General features: G+C 50.3%; 2 protein-coding genes across 2 annotated transcripts; both read right to left on the bottom strand.

Moving 5' to 3' along the window:
- Window positions 1-2,391: 2,391 nt before the first annotated feature.
- NGRN (neugrin, neurite outgrowth associated) lies at window positions 2,392-6,958 on the bottom strand. The gene is made up of 3 exons (XM_036931850.2): window positions 6,745-6,958; window positions 6,240-6,350; window positions 2,392-3,473 (listed from the first exon to the last, which is right to left on the bottom strand). The coding sequence occupies exons 1-3, from the start codon at window positions 6,906-6,908 to the stop codon at window positions 2,870-2,872; spliced, it is 879 nt and encodes a 292-aa protein (XP_036787745.1). The 5' UTR covers window positions 6,909-6,958; the 3' UTR covers window positions 2,392-2,869.
- Window positions 6,959-7,322: 364 nt separating this feature from the next.
- On the bottom strand, window positions 7,323-17,383 carry TTLL13 (tubulin tyrosine ligase like 13). The gene is made up of 15 exons (XM_057494683.1): window positions 17,251-17,383; window positions 16,535-16,805; window positions 16,173-16,213; window positions 15,333-15,451; window positions 13,885-14,015; window positions 13,480-13,636; window positions 12,986-13,129; window positions 12,606-12,691; window positions 12,062-12,293; window positions 11,403-11,596; window positions 10,065-10,250; window positions 9,587-9,767; window positions 9,118-9,297; window positions 8,240-8,555; window positions 7,323-7,870 (listed from the first exon to the last, which is right to left on the bottom strand). The coding sequence occupies exons 2-15, from the start codon at window positions 16,792-16,794 to the stop codon at window positions 7,707-7,709; spliced, it is 2,391 nt and encodes a 796-aa protein (XP_057350666.1). The 5' UTR covers window positions 16,795-16,805; window positions 17,251-17,383; the 3' UTR covers window positions 7,323-7,706.
- Between the last annotated feature and the right edge of the window lie 2,093 nt (window positions 17,384-19,476).

Raw genomic sequence — 19,476 nt, 5'->3', positions numbered from 1 at the left:
TCCCGGAAGTCGCGTTTGCGCGACCAGCGTTTGGCGTGCCGGGAAGGGGACGGCGTCCTAGGAGGGACATTTGAAAACGGGACGCAACGCGTCAACGCTCCAGTCGCGCTCCTGGCCAGAGGCGAGTGTTCTGTGATAAAAGGATTATTCCTTAAACTAATTTTAAGGGCTCACCCAATTCTCCTAGCTCAGTCAAGCGAGGGTTGGGCACTTGCTCGATTTTCAGAACTTTGTAAAATGGATAAAACCAACTCGGAGTCCGAAGGGCACCGATAGCCGCCTATAAATCAAGTCTATTTCGCAAGTTTAGCTGAACTGGGAGCTCTCTGGCTTCCAAGCTGCGGAAGGCGAGACAAGTAGAGATGGGGCATGGAGAGTGAATTGGAACACGTTAGGATCCGATCTAAGTCCACCAGGTGTGACTTTTGAGTACCGGAATTCTAACTCAATGCACTTCGTGGGAAAGTGGATAAACTGTAGCAGTCACACAATAAAAATAACGAGTAAATAAAAGAAGCCATACTATACACAAGAGTGGCATCTGTATCATGCCACTGTGAAGAAAACTAATCTATGGCGAAAACATTCAAGAAAGTGATTGACTTTGGAGATGAAAATTTACTAGGAAGAGAAATTAGGGAATTTTAAGTAATGGTAATCATCTATATGTACCTGTTTAAAAGAAATAAAAAAGCTTATGAGACATTATAGTGGATGGATTTGGCTAACAATACCTGAACTCACTAGTCAACCAACATCATGGTTATCTCCTGGTGAGATGCCTAGAAAGTGCATAGCATCACCCAGGGCAAAAAATTGAAACTGATCAAGCCTCATAAATTCATAATATAGAAGGTAGTAGGAACATGATAGGAAACATCATTAGCACAAAATCAGCCATATCCAGATACAGAAATTATATGGGTCAAATAACCTGTCAATGGCAAGGGGAATAAAGCAGAAGGGGAACCACTTTAGAGTCAAAGAGACTTCTGGAATATGTCAACACAATGCAATGTTTCAGTATGTAGACTGTGTGTGGATCCTAATTCGAAGAGACCAACCATAAAAGTCACTTATGAAACAATCAGAATATTATCAAATTAGACACTAAGGAATTACTAAAGTTGTTGAGGTATAGTAGTTTATGTCTATGTTAAAAAGGAGACCTTATCTCTTTAAGATGTATACTTAAGTACTTACAGATGAAATAAAATTAGGTCTAGGATTTGCTTTAAAATAAGCCAGGCAGGAGATGTGAGACAAGTATGCAGAATGAAAAAGGATTGGCCATTTGTTAAATGTTTAAGCTGAGTAATGCATACACAGGGATTCACTGCGTTAGTTTTCTCCCTTTCATGTTTGACAAATTTTTTAAGCAAACAAACCTTTGTGCTCACACTGGGCTTAAGAGCTCACTAGTGTTTTATACTGAGCTTTTTTTCCCCACATTCCACTCCCCTTAAGATCAAATCCCAGCTCAGAGGGAGGTGGAGGCTGCCCTGAATGGATGAGTGACATGCATACCCTTCAGAGCACACAGACTTAAAGCTCCTTCTGTTGTAGTCTGCCAGCCTTGAGCTTGGCCCTGAGGTTGCGTGTGGCGCCCATTCCACCTGCAGCCACTCCCTCTTCAGTTTGAGCACAGCCTTATCATGTTGCCTCCTCCCAGGTGATGCACTTGTGCCCCAAAGTGCAGCTCCCCTTCATCTGTGGCGTGTCAGTCCCTCAAGTCATGCAACAGGACAGCCGGTAGCCCAGAGCACAGGCTGGATGAGTTCTCCATCCCCCTTTCCAGCTTCCGGGCTTGGGCTGGGTTTGCTAGGGGGAGCAGTTTCCAGAAACACCAAAATGTCAGTGGGTCAGGCAAGACACACTAACAGGATAAGCAGGAACAGGTCAACCTAAGGGAAGCATAGGCCTTGTTGACTGAGGTCTGGATGGATAGGCTGGCAAAGGTGAAAGGCAGGACAGAAAGCCACTTCTGCCACTGTGGACTGCCTGATTGGTAGGAGGGTCCCCAACCATTTCGTCATTTACTCAACCAGTACTGAAATCTACACTGGGAGCTGGAACTACAGCAATGAACAGAGACAGTTCTCCTGCCTTCATGGGGTCTATATTCTATGGGGAAAAGGTGGGTAAATGCGAACAACACAGTATTTCAAATACTGGGGGAGTGAAACAGTATGTGGAACATGAAAGGAACTGCTTTAGGTGATTAGGGAAGGAGGCCTAACGTCATTTTTAGCTGTCAAAACCCATCACTGAGAGGGGGAGCTGCATCTCTCTCCCAATATTTAATGACAAAGGACCCTCTGCCCCTTCCCTTCCCACACTCTCCAGGTTCACAGATAAACCCTCCCACCCCCAAGAACACCAATCAACACAGAAAGCTACATTTGCTTTATTTTGCACATAATGAAAACAAGCAATTGACTAGGCAGTTCCACAACTGTTAGTGTTCATTAACCAAGAGTAAATGAGGTCAGAAGGCAAACCGTTCACTTACTCCCAAACATATACTGCAAGCATCACAGAAACTCCTAATAGCACATGCAACACAGGCTGGTTTCAACATACAGGGAGACAAAGCAAGAAGGGGAAGTGCTGAAGATAACACATGGCTCAGCCCAGGAGGCTGGAATCTACCGTGCCTGTCATTCACCCTGCCCCAATACACATTTGCCACGTGAAGTTCACTGCCTTTTTGTCAGATTCAGATCCAAGCAGCTCTTTCCTCCCATATTCCAGGCTTATCATTTCCTCCTGTTTGAAGGTGGATAATCTGTAGACAGAAATTCAGGCAGCTCCAAATGCACTTGCCCACCTGTGTTTCACGTGGCATTTCCAGAAGACAGGATCCAGCTCAAATTCTGTACAGGAAGTTCCCGTTGCTGTCAAAGAACTCTCGCCCCCTCTGCACTACTTTGCTGCTGAAGTTCTGGTCACCCAGATCCTCTGCCTTCAACTCCTCCAGCTTGTTGTTACGTGGCCGTCCATCACTGACAGCTCCCCTCGTGCCCTCACAATCACCGGAGTGCAGTGCTCTCTGATGACCTTGGGCTGCAGCACCAGGCACAAAGCTCTCTTCCTCCCAGACCTGGGTTCCTCTATTCCTCCCCTTCTGTCTCGTCGGTGTGTTTGCACTGAGAGTGTTTGATTCTGTCGCTTTCAAAGCTGTGCCATGACCCTGGCCTTTGGAGGAGGCTTCATCCTTAGGCATCTGCAAAGCGCCGGATACCAAGTGGCCTACAGAAAGTGGCTTTAAGGCATCCCCAGAGCCTGGGAGCTGCTGGAGTGAGTGGGCAAGCCCAGCTTTCTTGAGGACTTTCTGATCCTGCTTCAGTTTCTGCTTCAGTGTGGGTACAAACTTGCTTTTTAAAACTCTCCGGATGACATCAGTGCTGACATCAAAACCTTCAGCCAATCTGGGAACTGACCAGGACTCTGCAAATTCCTTATGTAAATACCTATGGAAAAAAGGAGGTTTTCAAGTTGTGAAGAAGTTCCCTATAAGAATAACTAACTGGTAGTACTAGTTATAAATACGTGAAATGAAAAGGGTTTGGAAAAACTACAAATGTAATCTTTACCCTGTGCCACTTAAATAAATGGCTGTGTTCCATTCCTGCACGCTGACAACACCCAACCACTCTTAGGCCACTTTATTTCACACCAACTGAACTTCTCTCGTTGCATACCAGCCCCAGTTAGATCCTGGGAATGCAGGAAGAGACTGTCCTTCCCTTCAAAGAACATACATTCTGGTGGTAGAGGCAGATGCACTAACACCTGACCACATGTGGCAAGTGTCACTGCAGATGATACTCTGAGAGCACCCAGGAGGGAGACTCAGAGACAGGCTACCAACATTTGCAGCACGGCCCAGGAAAGCTTTGGCACATCCATGCCAGAGGTGGTTTAAAAGGATGAAAAGAAGTAATAGGCTCACAGAGGGAGGAGAGGAAGGAGAGAATCAAAGGTCACTGATGGTAGAGTGAGCCCCACGGACAACGCACATCACCTATGTTGGGAGTAGCTCAACTTGTCTGACAGTGAGGACAGGAGCAAGTTCATACCATGCTTAGGAGTCTGGAGTTTACCCAAAGACATAGTGAACCAAGGAAGGATTTTAAGCAATGGATGCCAAAAGCCAGTTTTCATTTTGAAGCTGAACAGCTTTTCAGTGTAGTTTTCAGTGGCAAGAGGTTATCACAGTAATCCAGACAGTCTGAACTTGAGGCTCTGACAATGACAGCAGGGGAAAAAGATGAGAAATATTTTAGGAAGGCCAAAAGCAGAACTCCATAAGGGACCTAATACTAGGGAAGAAGCTGAGATCCAGGATTTTAGCTAAGATGGATTGGTGGGACCAATCAGGGTTATTGTGAAAAAAGGAGTTATGACTGCATTGTCAAAACCAGTGAAAAATTCTATGTTGGACGTGTTGCATATGAGGAATCTGTATGACATCCAAACAGAGGTATCTAGTGCACAGTTAATTATACAAAGTTCAGAAGAAAAACATGGATTGGAGACGATCAATTTACAACTCCCAGCCCATCGCAAAGGTGGTTACAATGATGTGAGTGGATGGCATTAAGCGGGGAAATATGCAGAGTGGTAAAATAACGAAGGACACAACACTAGAAAAAACAGCAGATTTTAAGATACAGGCGGAAGTAGCAGATCCCAGGAAGGAAAACTGAAAAAACCACCCTTAGGAACAGAACTGAGTGGTGCCCTGGCTATCTAGGGAGAAGAATTCAAGAAAGCTGACAAGGGCAGATGCTCCAGAAATGTTAGAGAGGCTAAAGACGAGGGTGTCAGGTTTGCCAAGCGCTGAGGAAGTCACCAATAGATTTGTGGAGAACAGTTTCACTGTAGTAACAAAACAAAATAAAGGGTAGGCAGCCAGGGAGCCAGTTGGGAACTAAAGGATGAGGGGGAACCCGAAGTGTACAGATGTAGGTCCCTGAGGAGAAGGCAGGGACAAGACTAAAACACACAGAGGGTTCGTCACAGACAAGTGAGGGGCTACCACTTCCCCTGAGATGTAAATAGAGGATAGGATTGAGACTGGAAAGTAAGGAGAAAGACCAAGAAGCTTTAAAGGATTCTTACCTAATGGCCTGTTTGTACTTTGAAGTAAAAGGACATTTACTGACCACAAAAGTGGGGGTAATGGGCAGGAAGATTTGAAAAAGCTACTGTTCAAAACAGGAGCAGCTGCCATGGGAGGTGCCAAGGCTACCAAAATCTGGATCACTCTACAGAATCCCCTTTACTGTCAGTATCTACTCCAAAGTCATCCTGATGGAATGGAAAAAGGCACATAACTTGGAGGGCTATTTAGCAATATATATATCAAAATGCAAATCCATTTGCCATTGGACCCAGCTACTCTACTTCCAGGAATGTATACAACAAACACACCTGGCACATATGTGGCATGATGTGCATACAAAGTTATTGGCTAAAGCACTATTTGTGACAGCAAGGGAGTGGAAACAACCCAAGTGCCCACCATAAAAGTCTGGTTAAACCACCATTTACAATGATTTCTATAAAAAACAATGAAGAGCTTTCTCTTCTGAAGTGGGAAAATCTGTATCAAGACTATATTAGATGAAAACAGAAAAGTATACAACAGTACTTCTTGTGTTCTACTGTTTGTGATTAAGGAAGTGAAAATAAAAATCTATATTCATACTTGCTTGTATTTGCATAAGGAAACCTGGGAAAAGACACACAAAACTATTAAAAATAGTACCCATAGGAGACTGGGATTAAAACTTCCTCATGTGTATACCACAACATACTGTTCCAATTCTGAGCCACACATAACACAGTGTATATTCAAAACAGAAGACATTAAATTTTAAAAAGGATCTTTAAGATTTCTAAGATATGGATCCTCTCTTCAGGAAAACATGCGTAATCATGTTAAGTCCCCAATTCTGAATCTTAAGTTAAGAACGTCACGATCTATTACTTAGGAATTAAATGTTAAATCTGCAATTCACTATTTTTAAATTTCGGTATAAACGAACTGTCGTAATGTTAAAAACTATTCAATCCAGATGACGGGCTTAACGGAAATTCGTTGTATCATTCTGCTTTTCTTTTAAAAAATCTTAAAAAAATAAAAAGCAAAAAAAAAAAAAAACAGTAGTATTCTAGGCTTCACAATCCCTTACGTCTCATCACAGCAGATCCAAACTGCTGAGTCTTACCGGATCTGCTCCATGGCTTCCCACGTCAAGGACCTGGGCGGGGCACCCGGCGCCTCCATTTGCCTCCGAATTTTCTGGAACCGGATGGCTTTTTTCTGTCGTTTCAGGGTGCTGGGGGAGAGAACCAATAGCAGAAGCCATGCGCGCAAACAAAATGGGTGGCTTAAGAGCCTCGGGTTAAGTTAGGGAGCTCCCTGCCCTCTTCTCCGTTTGCAAGGGCAACCAGGCCGAGTCGGCGGGCTTAGACCCGCTGTGCTCCGCCCCAGAAATCTACCGCCAGAACAGCCCTTGCGCACGCCGAACTCAACGGGGGATGAAACGTCACTGGCAAACGAACCCGTAGGTCCAAGGGAGCTGAACACCTTCCTCTGCGCCCCTGACAAGGGGAAGAAACAGCGGCCGCGGCAGATGCGGCGGCCGAACGCCCGGCGCCAAGGGGGCGCGGCCTGGAGCGCCGGGGAGCGAGGCCCTGCTTCAGGCTGAGGGCCCCGGGAGGAGCCGGTACCTCTCCACCTCCTGCAGCTCCCGCTCCTCCGGCTCCCAGTCGGAATCAGGGTCCGGCTCGCGGCCGACAGAGCCGGGGCCCGCCACCCCCCGGGTCGCGAACCCACAGCGAGCGACGGCAGCACGAACACGCCCGCCCAACAAAAGGCTCAGGGTAGCCGCCATGACGGAAAAAATCAGCCTCAAGCGTTCGCAAGGAGGCAAGGCCGGAAGTCGGGGGGTCCCGGAAGTGGGTGGGGCGAGCGGGACTCGGCGCGGCACCGCCTTCTCGCTTCCGGCTGTGGGCGTGTGACCGGGCTGCGGCCTCCGCGCGGTCCTCCCTTCCGACTGTGAATGTGGTGGGGGTGTCCCTGAAACGCGAGGGCCGCAGTGAGGTAGAGGATGCGCCTGCAAAATGGCATAAACTTTAATAAAAAGAGGGTTCAGTCGCCCCGCCGCCTTACGGCTGCGAGGCCGGCCTGTGTCCGCCCCGCGGCGGGATCGGGGTCCCCTTGGCGGAGCTGCCCGGACACGGGTTCCTCGGGAAAGGGTCTCCTTGCCGGGAGGATCTCCAGCCTCGGCCCGCACCCAAGGTGCAGACCCATCACCCAGCGATGTGTTCAGACTGAGGTTTGAAGGGCGGAGATGAGGTCATGGCTGGCCGTGGCTCTTCATTTTTAGTCTTTACCCATCTGAAAATAATTTTGAATATTGAGAAATTCTTTGGTGTCTTTGCGTTTTGCCTTCTGCAAACAAGGTTCTTGGCCAGGGCTTTTCAAACTGAAGTTTTGTGGGTAGTTTAATTTAGCAAAGATTGAAGGCCCTTTGCCCCTTTGGAAACTTGAGCGGGTTCTCCGAGGGAGGCTGAGAGCTGGGCCCCGTCCCCGCATTCACCTGTGGCGGCCGACGTTGAGGGCCGCAGTGGGACACTGCAGCAGGGTCCAGCGGAGGCAGGACGGAGGTGAGATCCCGGACTCCCGCTGCTCAGTGTTCAGAGCCTACCACAGGCGGCAAGGTGCATTCAGTCCATGAGCCACTTGCCATTCTTTCCGGGTGCAGAAAATAGCGCTGCTTTGGAGTTAAACAGGGTGGCAGTGATCCTGCCGGGGCTCCGTTTATGGCTTCTAGCCTTCTGCTGGCTTGGCCTTCTGCAGTAGAAACATGAGTTCCCCTGAGTTGGTATTCACAGAAAGGTTTGCTCACCGCTTTCCCAACTGTTCCCCGATCACCAACACACAGGAGTGGCATAGCATACCATGCCTCCCTCCAGCCTTTACCACACTATATTGTAATTTATGTGTTTACTTGTCCATATCCCTGTTAGGTTTGTTGAGTGCCTGCCCTTTGTATCATCAGGGACTAGCACACAGAAGGAGGTAAATAAATGGATCCACCACCTGCCCCACACCCACACTGCTGGAAGTGCCATATTATATTTGAGGAGCATCCTGACTATAATATTTGCTAGTGGGAATTTATACAAATCAGAGTGACCAAAGCTAGTTTTGCATACTTACGGCTAGTGAGCCTGATTCTGGTGCTGGAAAAATGGCGCCTTCCAGATTTCTTCATTGACAATGAACAGGGGCCGAGAGCTGCTGAATCTCCTACCCAATTGAAGTTCCTGGGCTGTAGATGGCACGAGGACTGATGTGGAATTGTAGTATTGATGCTTGGCAGTGGCCCTAAGATCCTGGGGCTCAATTTGTGGGGCCGGACTGGATGCAGGAAATGAGGTCCCTGCTCTTTGGCAGCTCCTCCCAGGAGGACCAGTGGGACCAGACTCACAGATTGCGGTTCTTGACTGCCCAGCCCGTCTTGGTGAAATCTAGACTAGAGGAGAAAGCAGCCCTTTACCACATTTCCTGTGAGGCTGCATTGAGTGGTAGAAGAAAACAAGTAACTGAAAAGTCTCTTCTAGGCCGTAGCCACTATCTAACCAGTTACTCCTTTGAGGTTCAACAGAAACAGAGGACCCAACAGGTTTGCTGCTACTAGCCCGGGGAATAGTGAATGCGGCAGCTGCTTTGGTGGCCCAAGACTGTTTACTTAGCTCCTGTTAGAGCCATGGCACTTGCAGTGCTAGGGAGATATTTACACAGAAGCCACTGAGGGTAGCAGCTTTGTTGTTTGTCGGTCATGAGTTTGGGGTTATTGCTGACAGAAATACAGAGAACAAGTCTCCTGTGAGACGGTTGGGAGCTGCGCTTTGCTGGATGTCGTTACTAAGAACAAGGGAGCTTGGGAATGGATGCAAAAGGAGCCAACAGACCCCAGCTTTCCCAGGCTCCACTGCCAGATGGCATCACATTAGCTTTCTGTGCTGTGGCCACCACCATGTGCCACTACAGCCCTTGTGCCCTTGTTCTGTGAGAGGCTGTGTAGGGACCCTCACCCGATACTCATGAAGTTTTTCCTGGCCCTGGTGGCTGGGGCGCAGTATGCGGGTGAGCTGCTCTGCAATACCCAGGCTTCGGATGACATTCTCCCTCTGTAGCAGAGCCTTCATCCGCTCCAGCTCCTCCTCCTCCACAATTTCTTGAGGCTGCATGGTTTCCAGGTGAACTGGTAGCAGCTACAAAGTACATGAGAGCTGAATGCAGGCTCTCCAAGGATGAGTCCCCAGCCATCAATAAGGATGGATCAGACCTGCTGCCCACTCTCCCTCCACCTCTTCCCCAATCCTAGTGGAAGGTTCCCTTTGCTATCCAGTTTCTCTCCTGTTCCGAAAGGTCAGATTCAGTGTATTCATTAGGAACTCATTTCTCTTGTACAAGAGGCAGAGAAGACAGCAGAGAGTCCCTTCTCTAGCAGTACCAACCCATTTTCCTGCAGAAAGATGGGAGCAGCAAAACCCTGGACACCTCTTTCTCCTGGTTCCGGCTCCTGTGGGCCAAGTGGGTGGACAGGCCCCGGAGCCTGGCCCTGGATCGGCTCTTCTCCCCTGCTGATTCGCCCTGGTTCTGGTTCCTAGTTTCTTTTCGCCTCTTAATGCCTGAGGTCTCCTGCTGTTCCTGCTTAAGACGGATCTCTTCCAGTTGCTGCCTGACAAGACACAACAGCTTCAAACACTTGAGAAATTGTGTTGGGGTGAAGAGGGATGAGGAAAAATGGGGATGGGGAAAAAGTAGGACATTGTGATCTGTTTGGGGAACTGGTGGGAGAAGAATAAGGGGGTAGATGGGAGACCTGCTAAACTGAGTCATTAAGAGGCTGATAGAGTTCATCACTCCATGCCTCTGTGTTCAAGTGTCCGGCTTCCTTTCCACCCTGCTGGGGAGCAGTTCAGCTTCTAGATTTGCCCCCCGCCAAGTGGACAGAGGAGCATTCAAGGCAAAGTACCTAGCACACTCCTCTCTGGCCTTGAAAGCAGCAGTCTTCTGGAAGAGTGAGCCATTGTGCTTGGAGAAGGGTGCGTACTTCTCTGTGTCAGGCCCTGGGTAGATCCGCCGGTATCCCCCAAGATGGCAATCCTCGTAATGTTCCTGGTCCAGCATTGCTGCGTGGGACAACTCAATTTGTTCTCGCCTGTGGAAACCAAGCTCATGGTGAGTCGGAAGGACTGAGAATGTTCAGTAGGGAGAGGAAGGCTGGCTAAGGCTTTGAGAACCTCCTGCTAGCTTCATGGCCTTTTGGTCCCCTGCCCTTGTGGTGAAAGCTGCCAAGCCCATCTGTGGCCAGTCCCACCTGTATGTAGGCATAAAAACAGGCTTGACTTCTGGAAATCTGGTTTTCATCTTAATTGAAAAGGTGTCCACTCCTAAACTAGCACTCCAAGTTACCACAGTCTTTTAGGTTTCTGATTATAAAGTAATTTTTAATTATATTGTGTATATGTTAATTACAGAACATTTAGAAAAGCAAAAAGAAGATTAAAAACCTCCCATAACCTTACTGTGCGGTTGGCTCATCGGTTATGAGCGTGGACCGGGGCAGGATCTCCTGAATTTGGATCCTGACGTAGCCACTCACTACCTTGCTTTCTTTATCCCTTCCTTTTTTGTTGTAGATGAATATGGGGTTGCACATTTTTAAATGGCTGCCTAGTATTCTACCGATTTTATTAAGTCCAGTGGTTTCCAACCTTTTCTCCACGTTGAAAGACTTGATTCCTAACAGGCACGCACACAGCCTCATCGCATCAGAACATCCATGGCGTTCACAGTTAAACTTCACCTCCATTCACACAAACGTGTGAGGGCCTTCTGTGTACCAGGCCCCCAGGATATCACACACAAAGGCCCTGCATGTTATGATTCAAGTCAGGAAGAACAATGTTATACGAATAATCCTAAATCTACTCCAATTTATTTTTATGTATTAACTAAACAGGGCACAAAGAGTGTGAAAATTATGCTACTGTCTGGTTAGATAGAGGGAAAAAAACAAGCAGTAAAATACATGTACATAAGTGCATTAAATGTTGGTGAAAGTCTACACATGATTCTGGCAACATTGATTGGCTCCAGGGGGGGAATCTGAAAAAGAAGGGCAGGAGAGGCTATTTACTATATCTTTTGAATTTTGAACATGTATTCTATAAAATGTGGTATGTTATCTATGCAAAAAGATTTGATTTTTCATAGCCTTTCAGCCTCAGGCTGCCTTTTGCATCTAGAGAAGCGCTTTTACCCTCAGGAAAGTAATAGCAAAGAAGCTACATGAATGAGTACAGGACACCTGGAGCATCTGGCTTCTCGTGGCTGTTGGTGGCACTGGACAAGCCGCTCCTTGACTCGCCACTTGTTCTCCTCCATCACCTTCCTTTTGTCACAGCCCCGCAGGTTGACCAGGGTCATGGTGTCACAGAGAAGTGCATCCTTCACTTCCTGATCAAGGCGGGAGTCTGTGGTGAAGCTTGGAGAGTGGTTTACCTGCCAGGAAGAGCCATTATCCACCTGCTTCTAGAGCTCCTGAGCTTCACGCAGGCCCACCCAGGGGGTCTGGGAGAGTCACCCCTCTCCAGAGGCCCCAGACCAGGAAGGTGGGTGTTCTGACTTCCAAGGCCACAGGACCCTGCCACAGAGACCCCTCCAGTACACAGGCTGGTGAAAGCAAATCAGACAGCCTGACTCTATGGGTATAGTGTCCTTAAAGGCAAGGCTTACACAAGGAATACTGGGATCCAAAACCAGGATTCCATGAGTGGGGGCCAGAGGCCACCAAGATCTTCACTCGGCAGGTGGAAAGTGTAGAGGCTGTATGTATGGCTGTACCCTCCCCTGTGCTGCCGCGCCCCCTGTTCTGTGTTCCGCCACCTGAGTGGACGCCTATCCCCGGCGTCCTGTCAGGGAGGCCTCTGGACCTTGGTTTTACAAAGCCCAGGAGATAATCCTCACCTCCAGCAGCCAGGGCTTCAGCTTGTGGTCCAGCAAGATGTCAAAACCAAGGATCTCAAAACAGGCACATGTACCTCCACTCAGATACTGGGGAAAACAGGTTCGGTAGTTGTGGCGAAGAATGGAATGGGCCGAAATGACAGTTTTGATGATAATGTCCTCAATGTTCCGCCACAGCTCTTTGGGGTCGTAGGTGTGTTCTCGCAGCCAGGCATTGAGCGTCGACAGCTTCCTGTGAGGCCCAGTCCCCAGAGGAAGACCAGCTTCTATGCCAGTGGGGCTGGGCTGCAGGCAGGAGGCTCCCTAACGCTAGCCCTGACTCATGTCTAGGTGCCTTGGGCTTACAGGGCTGCTTCCAGCCCGGAGCACAGCCTAGTAACCAGGTAGGGTTTGGGGCTAAACTTGGAGGTCAAACACAGGACAGGGCTCCATAAAGGTTGAGTTTTCAAAAAAATCAGCCTCCCAAGAGCCAGCTCAGCTCCCTGGGCTGCCAAGACTGTGGGGCTCTGGGGACAGAGGAAGAGGAGGAAACAGCAGGGAGTACCTCTTACTGCCCATAGCATCGTCCCGGACAAAATTCTCATTGTGTTTGTTGATAGAGTAGTTGGTCAGGTGCATGCAGATGTCGTCCTGGGAAGAGAGCAGCCCCAGGGCTCAGACTGCCTCTGTGCAGCTCTCCTCTCCAGCCCTTCCTTGCTTTTCCTTACCCACCCCTTCCCAGGCTCCTCTGGTCCCTCTGCACCAAGCACTGTTGGGTGAGCTCCTAGGGAAAAGGCTGAGCGGGTTCCCACTGGCTACCTTCCTTGTTCATGGGCGGCCATGACAAGCCTCTCTACCTGGTCCCTCCATACCAGCTCAGCACTCAGGGCAGTGGAAGAGCAGAGGGCACCGCCCTGCCCCCAGGGCTGCCAGCCTGTCCCTTACCAGGTTGCTATGGCTGGGCTCCGTGTAGGGCAGAGTGGCAAAGCGAGCCAGGCCCTCCTCATACATGAAGATCCGAAGAGGGTCGCAGGATGTGATCAGGACGTAGATTCGCATATCAAACTTGAAGCCATCAATGAGGAAGGGCTGAGAGCACGCAAACCACAAACCCATCAGGGACACAGAAGACTACCTTTGACAGGCTTACCATGTACCACGCTGTTGTAAGTGCTTCAAATACATAGTAACTCACTGTTGTTATTCCCATTTAACAAATGAAACTGAGGCATAGAGAAGGTAAGAAGTTTGCCCAAGGTCACATATCTCGGAAATGGAAAGGCCGAGACTCAAACCCAGGCAGGCTGGCTCTGAACCATGGCTCCATAGTGCCCCCAAGATAACAGCAGGAGGGCAGGGGCCTAAACCTGGCTTCCTCCCTGGCTCTGGGAGACACGGGAGCTGCTGGGGAGGGCCTGGCAGTCCGGAGGCACATTCACCTTGGAGATGTATTGCTGGCAGATCATATGTTCTCCCGGCTTGATCTCCCGGGGATTTCGGGTGATGACGATACCACGTCCCTGACAGCCGCTGTCTGGCTTGCAGATGTAGGTGCGGGTTTTTCGCTGACGGCCATAGGACTGGAAGTCCCCATAGCTACATGTGGAGAGGGGCTGGTCAGAGGTTTCTGTGAATCATGGCTGCCCCAGGGCCTGGGGAGCGCTTCGTGCTGTCCAGTCTACACCCTTCCTGGAACACTCCGTCTCAGACTCACTTTTCTTTGACCAGCTGGAACTCTCATCCCACTTCCATCCCCAAGAGGCCAGAGCCTGGAGGGAGCCGAGGTGGCGAACCCTTTCCTGCCCCGGTGTCTCTGCCTGGGGAGCCGAGCCGGGAGCACTCACTCTGCGGGGAGGCACCAGGTGCGGGGGAAGATGTTGTACTCAGTAGGATAGAGTTTCTGCATGCGGTTGAGGTTCCGAGCTAGCAAGTCTTTGCGGCAGATTTCCGTCATGCCAGGAAAGTGGTTGATTTTCTGAAATAGGGCCAACTGGTTCTACTAACCCTGAGAGTAAGTGGCCGTTCTGGGGCCAGGGCATCCCAGTAAGCAGTGGAGAAGGACTGGGAAGTTCGGGGTGGAAGTTGCGGTGGAGGTAAACTCTGTACTTAGTACCCCAAAGGAGAAAAGGGAGGTTCCCCAAGGCAAGTGAGAAACCCCCTCCCTGGCCTCTCCCCAAAACACACACACAGCTGAGGTTAGGAAATGAGGAGCAGTGAAAGGGCGGGCAGGACTTTGGGCCTCTGGCCACCTTAAAGGTGCCTCCGACCACGACAGACAAGTCCTGTAACAGAAACTGGTGTGCGCCAGCACAGAGCCAATGAGGGAATGTCCCCCAAAGAGAAAACGAAACTGAACCACCCCGGGGGATGCACTGCCTGCATGTCCAGAGGGCACGGCATTGCCAAGGTGGCCTGCCAGACCCCCCAGCCCCGCCAGTGCCTTCCCACGGTGCTGGGAGGCAGCATCTGCCCACACTCCCACACTGGCTTGCCGCTCGCCAGCTGCCTGAATTAAGTATTTGAGCCTGGGTGTCCTCTTCCTAACAAAAGGGAATCTGCCACGTAGACTGTACAAGCACTTAACAGTGTCTGATGCATGGTAAGGCCTCCACACATGCTCTCAGTTATTGTTCGTCTCACAACTGCTCTCCTGGGGCCCCTTCTCTGGGGCTTCTTGAGCACTCAGAGCTCACTCGCTCGCCCGCTCTCTCAGGCTCTATCCCACACCTTGCTATAGGACAGGTTACAGTCTCCTCAACTCCCTTCCTGGATTCTGAAAATAAGCCTGCAGACCCTTTTAAATTAGCTCATTGCTACCCACCACAAAGACCCAATTCATGGGTAACAAACATACCATGAAGAAGTTAGTTCTATTCTTGTGTCTCATCTTTCCTACTTTCTTGCTGCCGTGCACGATGCCACATGGACTTGTAATGAGTGTGGGATGCTAGGCTAAGCAACGATGAAGGCTGGATCCTTCAGTGGCTCTGCTGATAGCTCTGAAGCAGTCTCCCAGGCTTCCCCCTAAGATGGGCTCACCTGCGCTACAGGGGGCCAGCTGGACACAGAAGCCTCCAGGCAAACAGTGGCCAGCAGACATTTCTGTCAGGTAATAAAAGTTCCAGAGACCCGAGAGGAGAACATTTACATTGGAGCAGAAGCCCCGGCTCTGGCCTTCCCTGCACAGGGGTATAGCCACAGAGAGGAGCAGCCTTAGGTGCCTGGGCAGAAGGGCAGGACTGGTCACTCTGGGGCCACAGCCCCTTTAGGGTCTTGGGTCAGAAGACTGTACCTGAAACCTCTTCATGTCCATGACTCGTTCCAGTGAGACAGAGCAGTCCGTCCAGTACACGGTCCATTCTTCGTCATCCCCCACCTCCTTCAGGCCACACATTTGTGCTGCCCGACGCACTGTGGTGAGACAGAGGTCAGCAGGGCTGGCCTGCCACTGGTAATGAGCCTTGGGACTAGGCTGGGTCTGGTAAGGAACAGACCTGTCCAGCGAGTGGCTTGAAGAGGGAGGCAGTTCTTAGCTCTGTGGGTTAGGTACCATGTGACAATTCCTAGGTCATGGGGTTGCCAAGGCCCTTCCAAAAATCTGACAGAGAAAAGTAGCTCCTGGCTCTCTGCTTCTGTCAGTCTTCTCTCTCCCTGAGGATGTTTTCTGGCCTACAGAGCCAACCCTCGGGAAGGGTCACACTGGCACCTCACACTCTGGGTGGCCCCTTGCATAGGTGCCACTAGGGATAAGAGGGGAGGAAGACATGGCTGGCCTAGCTGCTGATATTTTTTCTAATTGCTGAACCCCCCCTCTTAAAAGCATCCTTAAAAAATCTGTTACCTGGTCTCCTCTTGTTTATGGTAAAACCTGGAAAGGATGGGGCAATGGTGACTTGCAGTCTTTTTTTTTTCGTTAGCCAACTGTGGAGATTCCCGCCCTACCGCTGAGACTAACTGGGACAGTGGTGTCTCCACTGCCAGCAGCTGAGCCAGGGGACTCAGTACAGTTTACAGGTCAACCTAACAAGATCCAGGGGCAGGGAGCCTGTATGGGGGACCATCCCAGAGCAAAAGCGACAGCTGTAGGTGACCTCTTAGGCACAGTGATATGAGTGACAACCCCAGTGCTTACCACTCTCGTACTTGCAGCTGGTCAGGTTGATGGCCAGGGGTCTGGAATGGAGGAACAGCATGAATCAGCCAGGGTGGAAAAGAAGGCTCTGGGCTGCCAGGCACCCATATGAAGGGACACCCAACAAATTCACAATGTAGTTCATATTCTCTAGAAGCTACTGAAAGGAAAGACCAGTGTATATAAATGTGCCAGCCCACGTGGTGCTGAGTTTTGTTTGTTTTTGTTGTGCCCAAATTCCGGTACTCCCTGTCCTCTTTTACAGATCAAAGGGAAGGCCTTGGATCTCCGCACTCCCAGCTGCTGAAGGGAAGCTGGGGGGTGTCTCTGGAGCTGGGCAGGTGAGTCCAGGGAACAGCTACCTGCGTTTCCGCCTTCTCTTTCTCCTGCCAACTTCCAAGTCATCGGAATCAGCGGGGGCTATGATTTTCTTTGGAATTTTCTTGGCTACAATGGATAAGGGAACTCCAGTCCCCAAAGCCTTATAGTCGGACTTTGAGGGTGACTGCTGAGAAGGGTTAGCAGGGATGGTAGCTTCCCCTTTAACACCCTCCTCCTGGGATTCCTCCTCCTCAGCATCGTCTTCCTCTGATTCCCTGGCCTTGCAGGTATTTGGCTCCATCCTCTTAGATCCTGCGGGGCGAGAGGTGGGAATGAAATACGTATCAGAGCACCCTCTTGGCCCAGGAAGGCCAGCAGGAGTCCACCCACAGAAAGTCATGGTGTTATAAGGCAGTGTTGCTGCCCCTTCAGAACAAAACAATCCCACTGCAGAGTGGATGTTTCCGAGAAGGTTAACGGGAGCCCTGGGATGCCTATGAGGTGCTGGATTTGCTGACAAACCCAGTCATCCAAGGTCACTCCATACAACATGCTGGGCTGGACAGACCTGGCAGGGACCACGACCAAGGCTTTTTGTTCCTGAATGGGAAGGGGGATGGCTGGGGGACTTTCGCTGGCTCCTTCCCTGTTCCGTGACTCAGTTTCCCCACGTGTACACACTGGGGCCAGACACTGGATGGCTAAGACCACCTGGGCTCTGATGTCGGAGAGGAAGCCCCAGGCGGACAGTGCGCACCAGGGGGTTGGGAGGGAGCGGAATGGCCCTGGGTCGGCCCCTAACGGCCCGGGGCGGGCCTCCTTGGGTCGCTCATGTCTGCCCTTCGCCCGGTTCCTGCTCCTTCCCGGGCGTTGCTGGGCCTCTGGGGACGCCTCCTCGTCCTACAGGACTGGCTCTCCCCGCCGCCGCGAGGGGAAGCCAGCGCCCCAACCGGGTTCGCTCCAGGGGGCGGCACCTCGGGAAGCGAGCCGGAAGTCGCCGTCGCCATGGACACGAGGGCGGCCCCCTTTGGAGGAACGCTCTGGGGGCGCGGCCTCCTGAGAGCCACGCCCACTCGGGCACGGGCCGAGGCCGTCTTGGGCGGAGCCGGAATGTCGCGGGGGGCGCCGCGCCCGGGAGCCTGCCGCCTCGGGTGGGTGAAGGCGGCAGCTCGGGGGCGCCTGGCATGGGTATCCTTCCGCCTTCACGCCCGTTCGCACAAGGCCGACCGCCACCCTTTCTTGAACGCAGGGGCCACGCCCGGAGCTCGGCCAGCTCTGTGATCGGGACAAGTACCGCCGGCCACTCCCCAGTCGTTTCAGGAACCACGTCTGGTGCGGTGTCTGCCCTCGGGAGGGCCAGCGTTTCGCACCCGTGCCTTCGCGCTCGCCCTGCTGAGCTGAGCAGAGCCATTCGCTACGGGATAACGGAAAGGCCTTCGGAATACGCCTTCACTGGCGCCTCCCCGTCGCCACATCCATCAAACTCAGCCGAGCTGTCACTTCAAGATTACTCCGTGTGCCTAAATCTAGAGGGCACTTCAAAAAAATGACCCTCCTTTAAAAAGACATGGGCATTTTCTTATTCACAGACTTACTGGCCTTTCTTCAGCATACTCTACCCGCCTCCTTGAAATGCTTGGCTTCTGGGGTGATGATTTTTTTCTCTTTCAACAAATATTTATTGTTCCAGGCACTGTTCTAGGACATGACCTATCATTTTCTGCCTGAATTGCCACCATTGTGGGACCTCTTAATTAGACGGCCTGATTCTGTTCTTCCCTCCTTAATCCATTCATTGCAGTTGAAGTATTCGTCCTAAAATGCAAACTTGTTACTCTCTAATTAAAAACTCTTTAAGGTTTCCTATTAGATCAAATCCAAAACCAGTTAGTACATAAGGTCCTCCATCAAAAAGCAAAGAGGTGAAGCCCTGGGCTGCGCCATCCCTTCCCACCATGCTCAAAGAGTCCCGACTCCTAAGTACCACCATAAAGAAAACCTATTTGACTTTTTTCCCTTTATGGAAAAACTTATTTGGCCCAGAGAAGGCTTTCCTCTGAACAGCAAGTCCTAGAGAAAAACTGGGAAAATCCTGCTATTTGGGCTCATCACCTCCAACACAAAAGTTATTTTGCTATAATGGTCATCTCCACTCTCCTCAGAGTGAGCAAAATGAAGTGAGGTTATTGAAACCTGTACATGCAAATGCTTCCAGAGAGAAGCATTAAATGAAAATTACTAATGTGCCGAAAACATGATGGTGACCAAAACTTTTTTATAGGAATTTGAATGTTCCCCATACAAATTGTTAAACCATTTTTCTTATGAAACAGGTTGTGGTGCAAATTCTGCTCATTGCAATCTGACCTCTAAAATTCTACAGAAAGGCTTCATAGAAGATCTAAGCAGAGAAACTCAACTGCCTGAGCAAATGAGCCTTAGCTCAGGGCCTGTCAACTAAGGACAGCACCACAGCTGCTGCCTGGAGAGGCTGTCACAAGGGCACAGTTTTTGGGGCCTGCCTGTGCGGCAGCCCTGACTGTGCTACACATAGGCTTACTTGGACAAATTGCTCAGCACCATCAGCCTCCAACTCTTCATCTGCTAAATGGCAGTACTAAAAAGACCTGCACTTTTAAATTTGTGAGGACACCTCATTTTCACATGAGATGATGTTTGTGGAGAATACACAGCTCAGTGTGGGGGTGCTGGAGGAAAATTCAAGGTAGCAAGGTAGCAAATGTGTTGTAAGTAGGGCATGTGGAGGAAGCAGGGGCAGAATGTAAGGGAAGGAAGAAGAAATAAGAAATCTGTGGTGGGCAAAGAGAACAAGAAGGTGAGAACAGAAGAGATGGGGGCACAATATCAGAGGCACACAAACGATCATCTTCCCCAGACTTGATATGAAAAGACAAGTCCATGCATAAAGTCAGGAGTAGGTAATCCTTGCACACACTCCCTTAACAACAGACCTGACATCCCT

The sequence above is a fragment of the Manis pentadactyla genome, chromosome 18 (assembly GCF_030020395.1).
Source record: "Manis pentadactyla isolate mManPen7 chromosome 18, mManPen7.hap1, whole genome shotgun sequence".
Taxonomy (NCBI): Eukaryota; Metazoa; Chordata; class Mammalia; order Pholidota; family Manidae; genus Manis; species Manis pentadactyla.
Note: the sequence above shows the minus strand (reverse complement) of the source record. Positions and strands in the feature narration are given on the sequence as shown.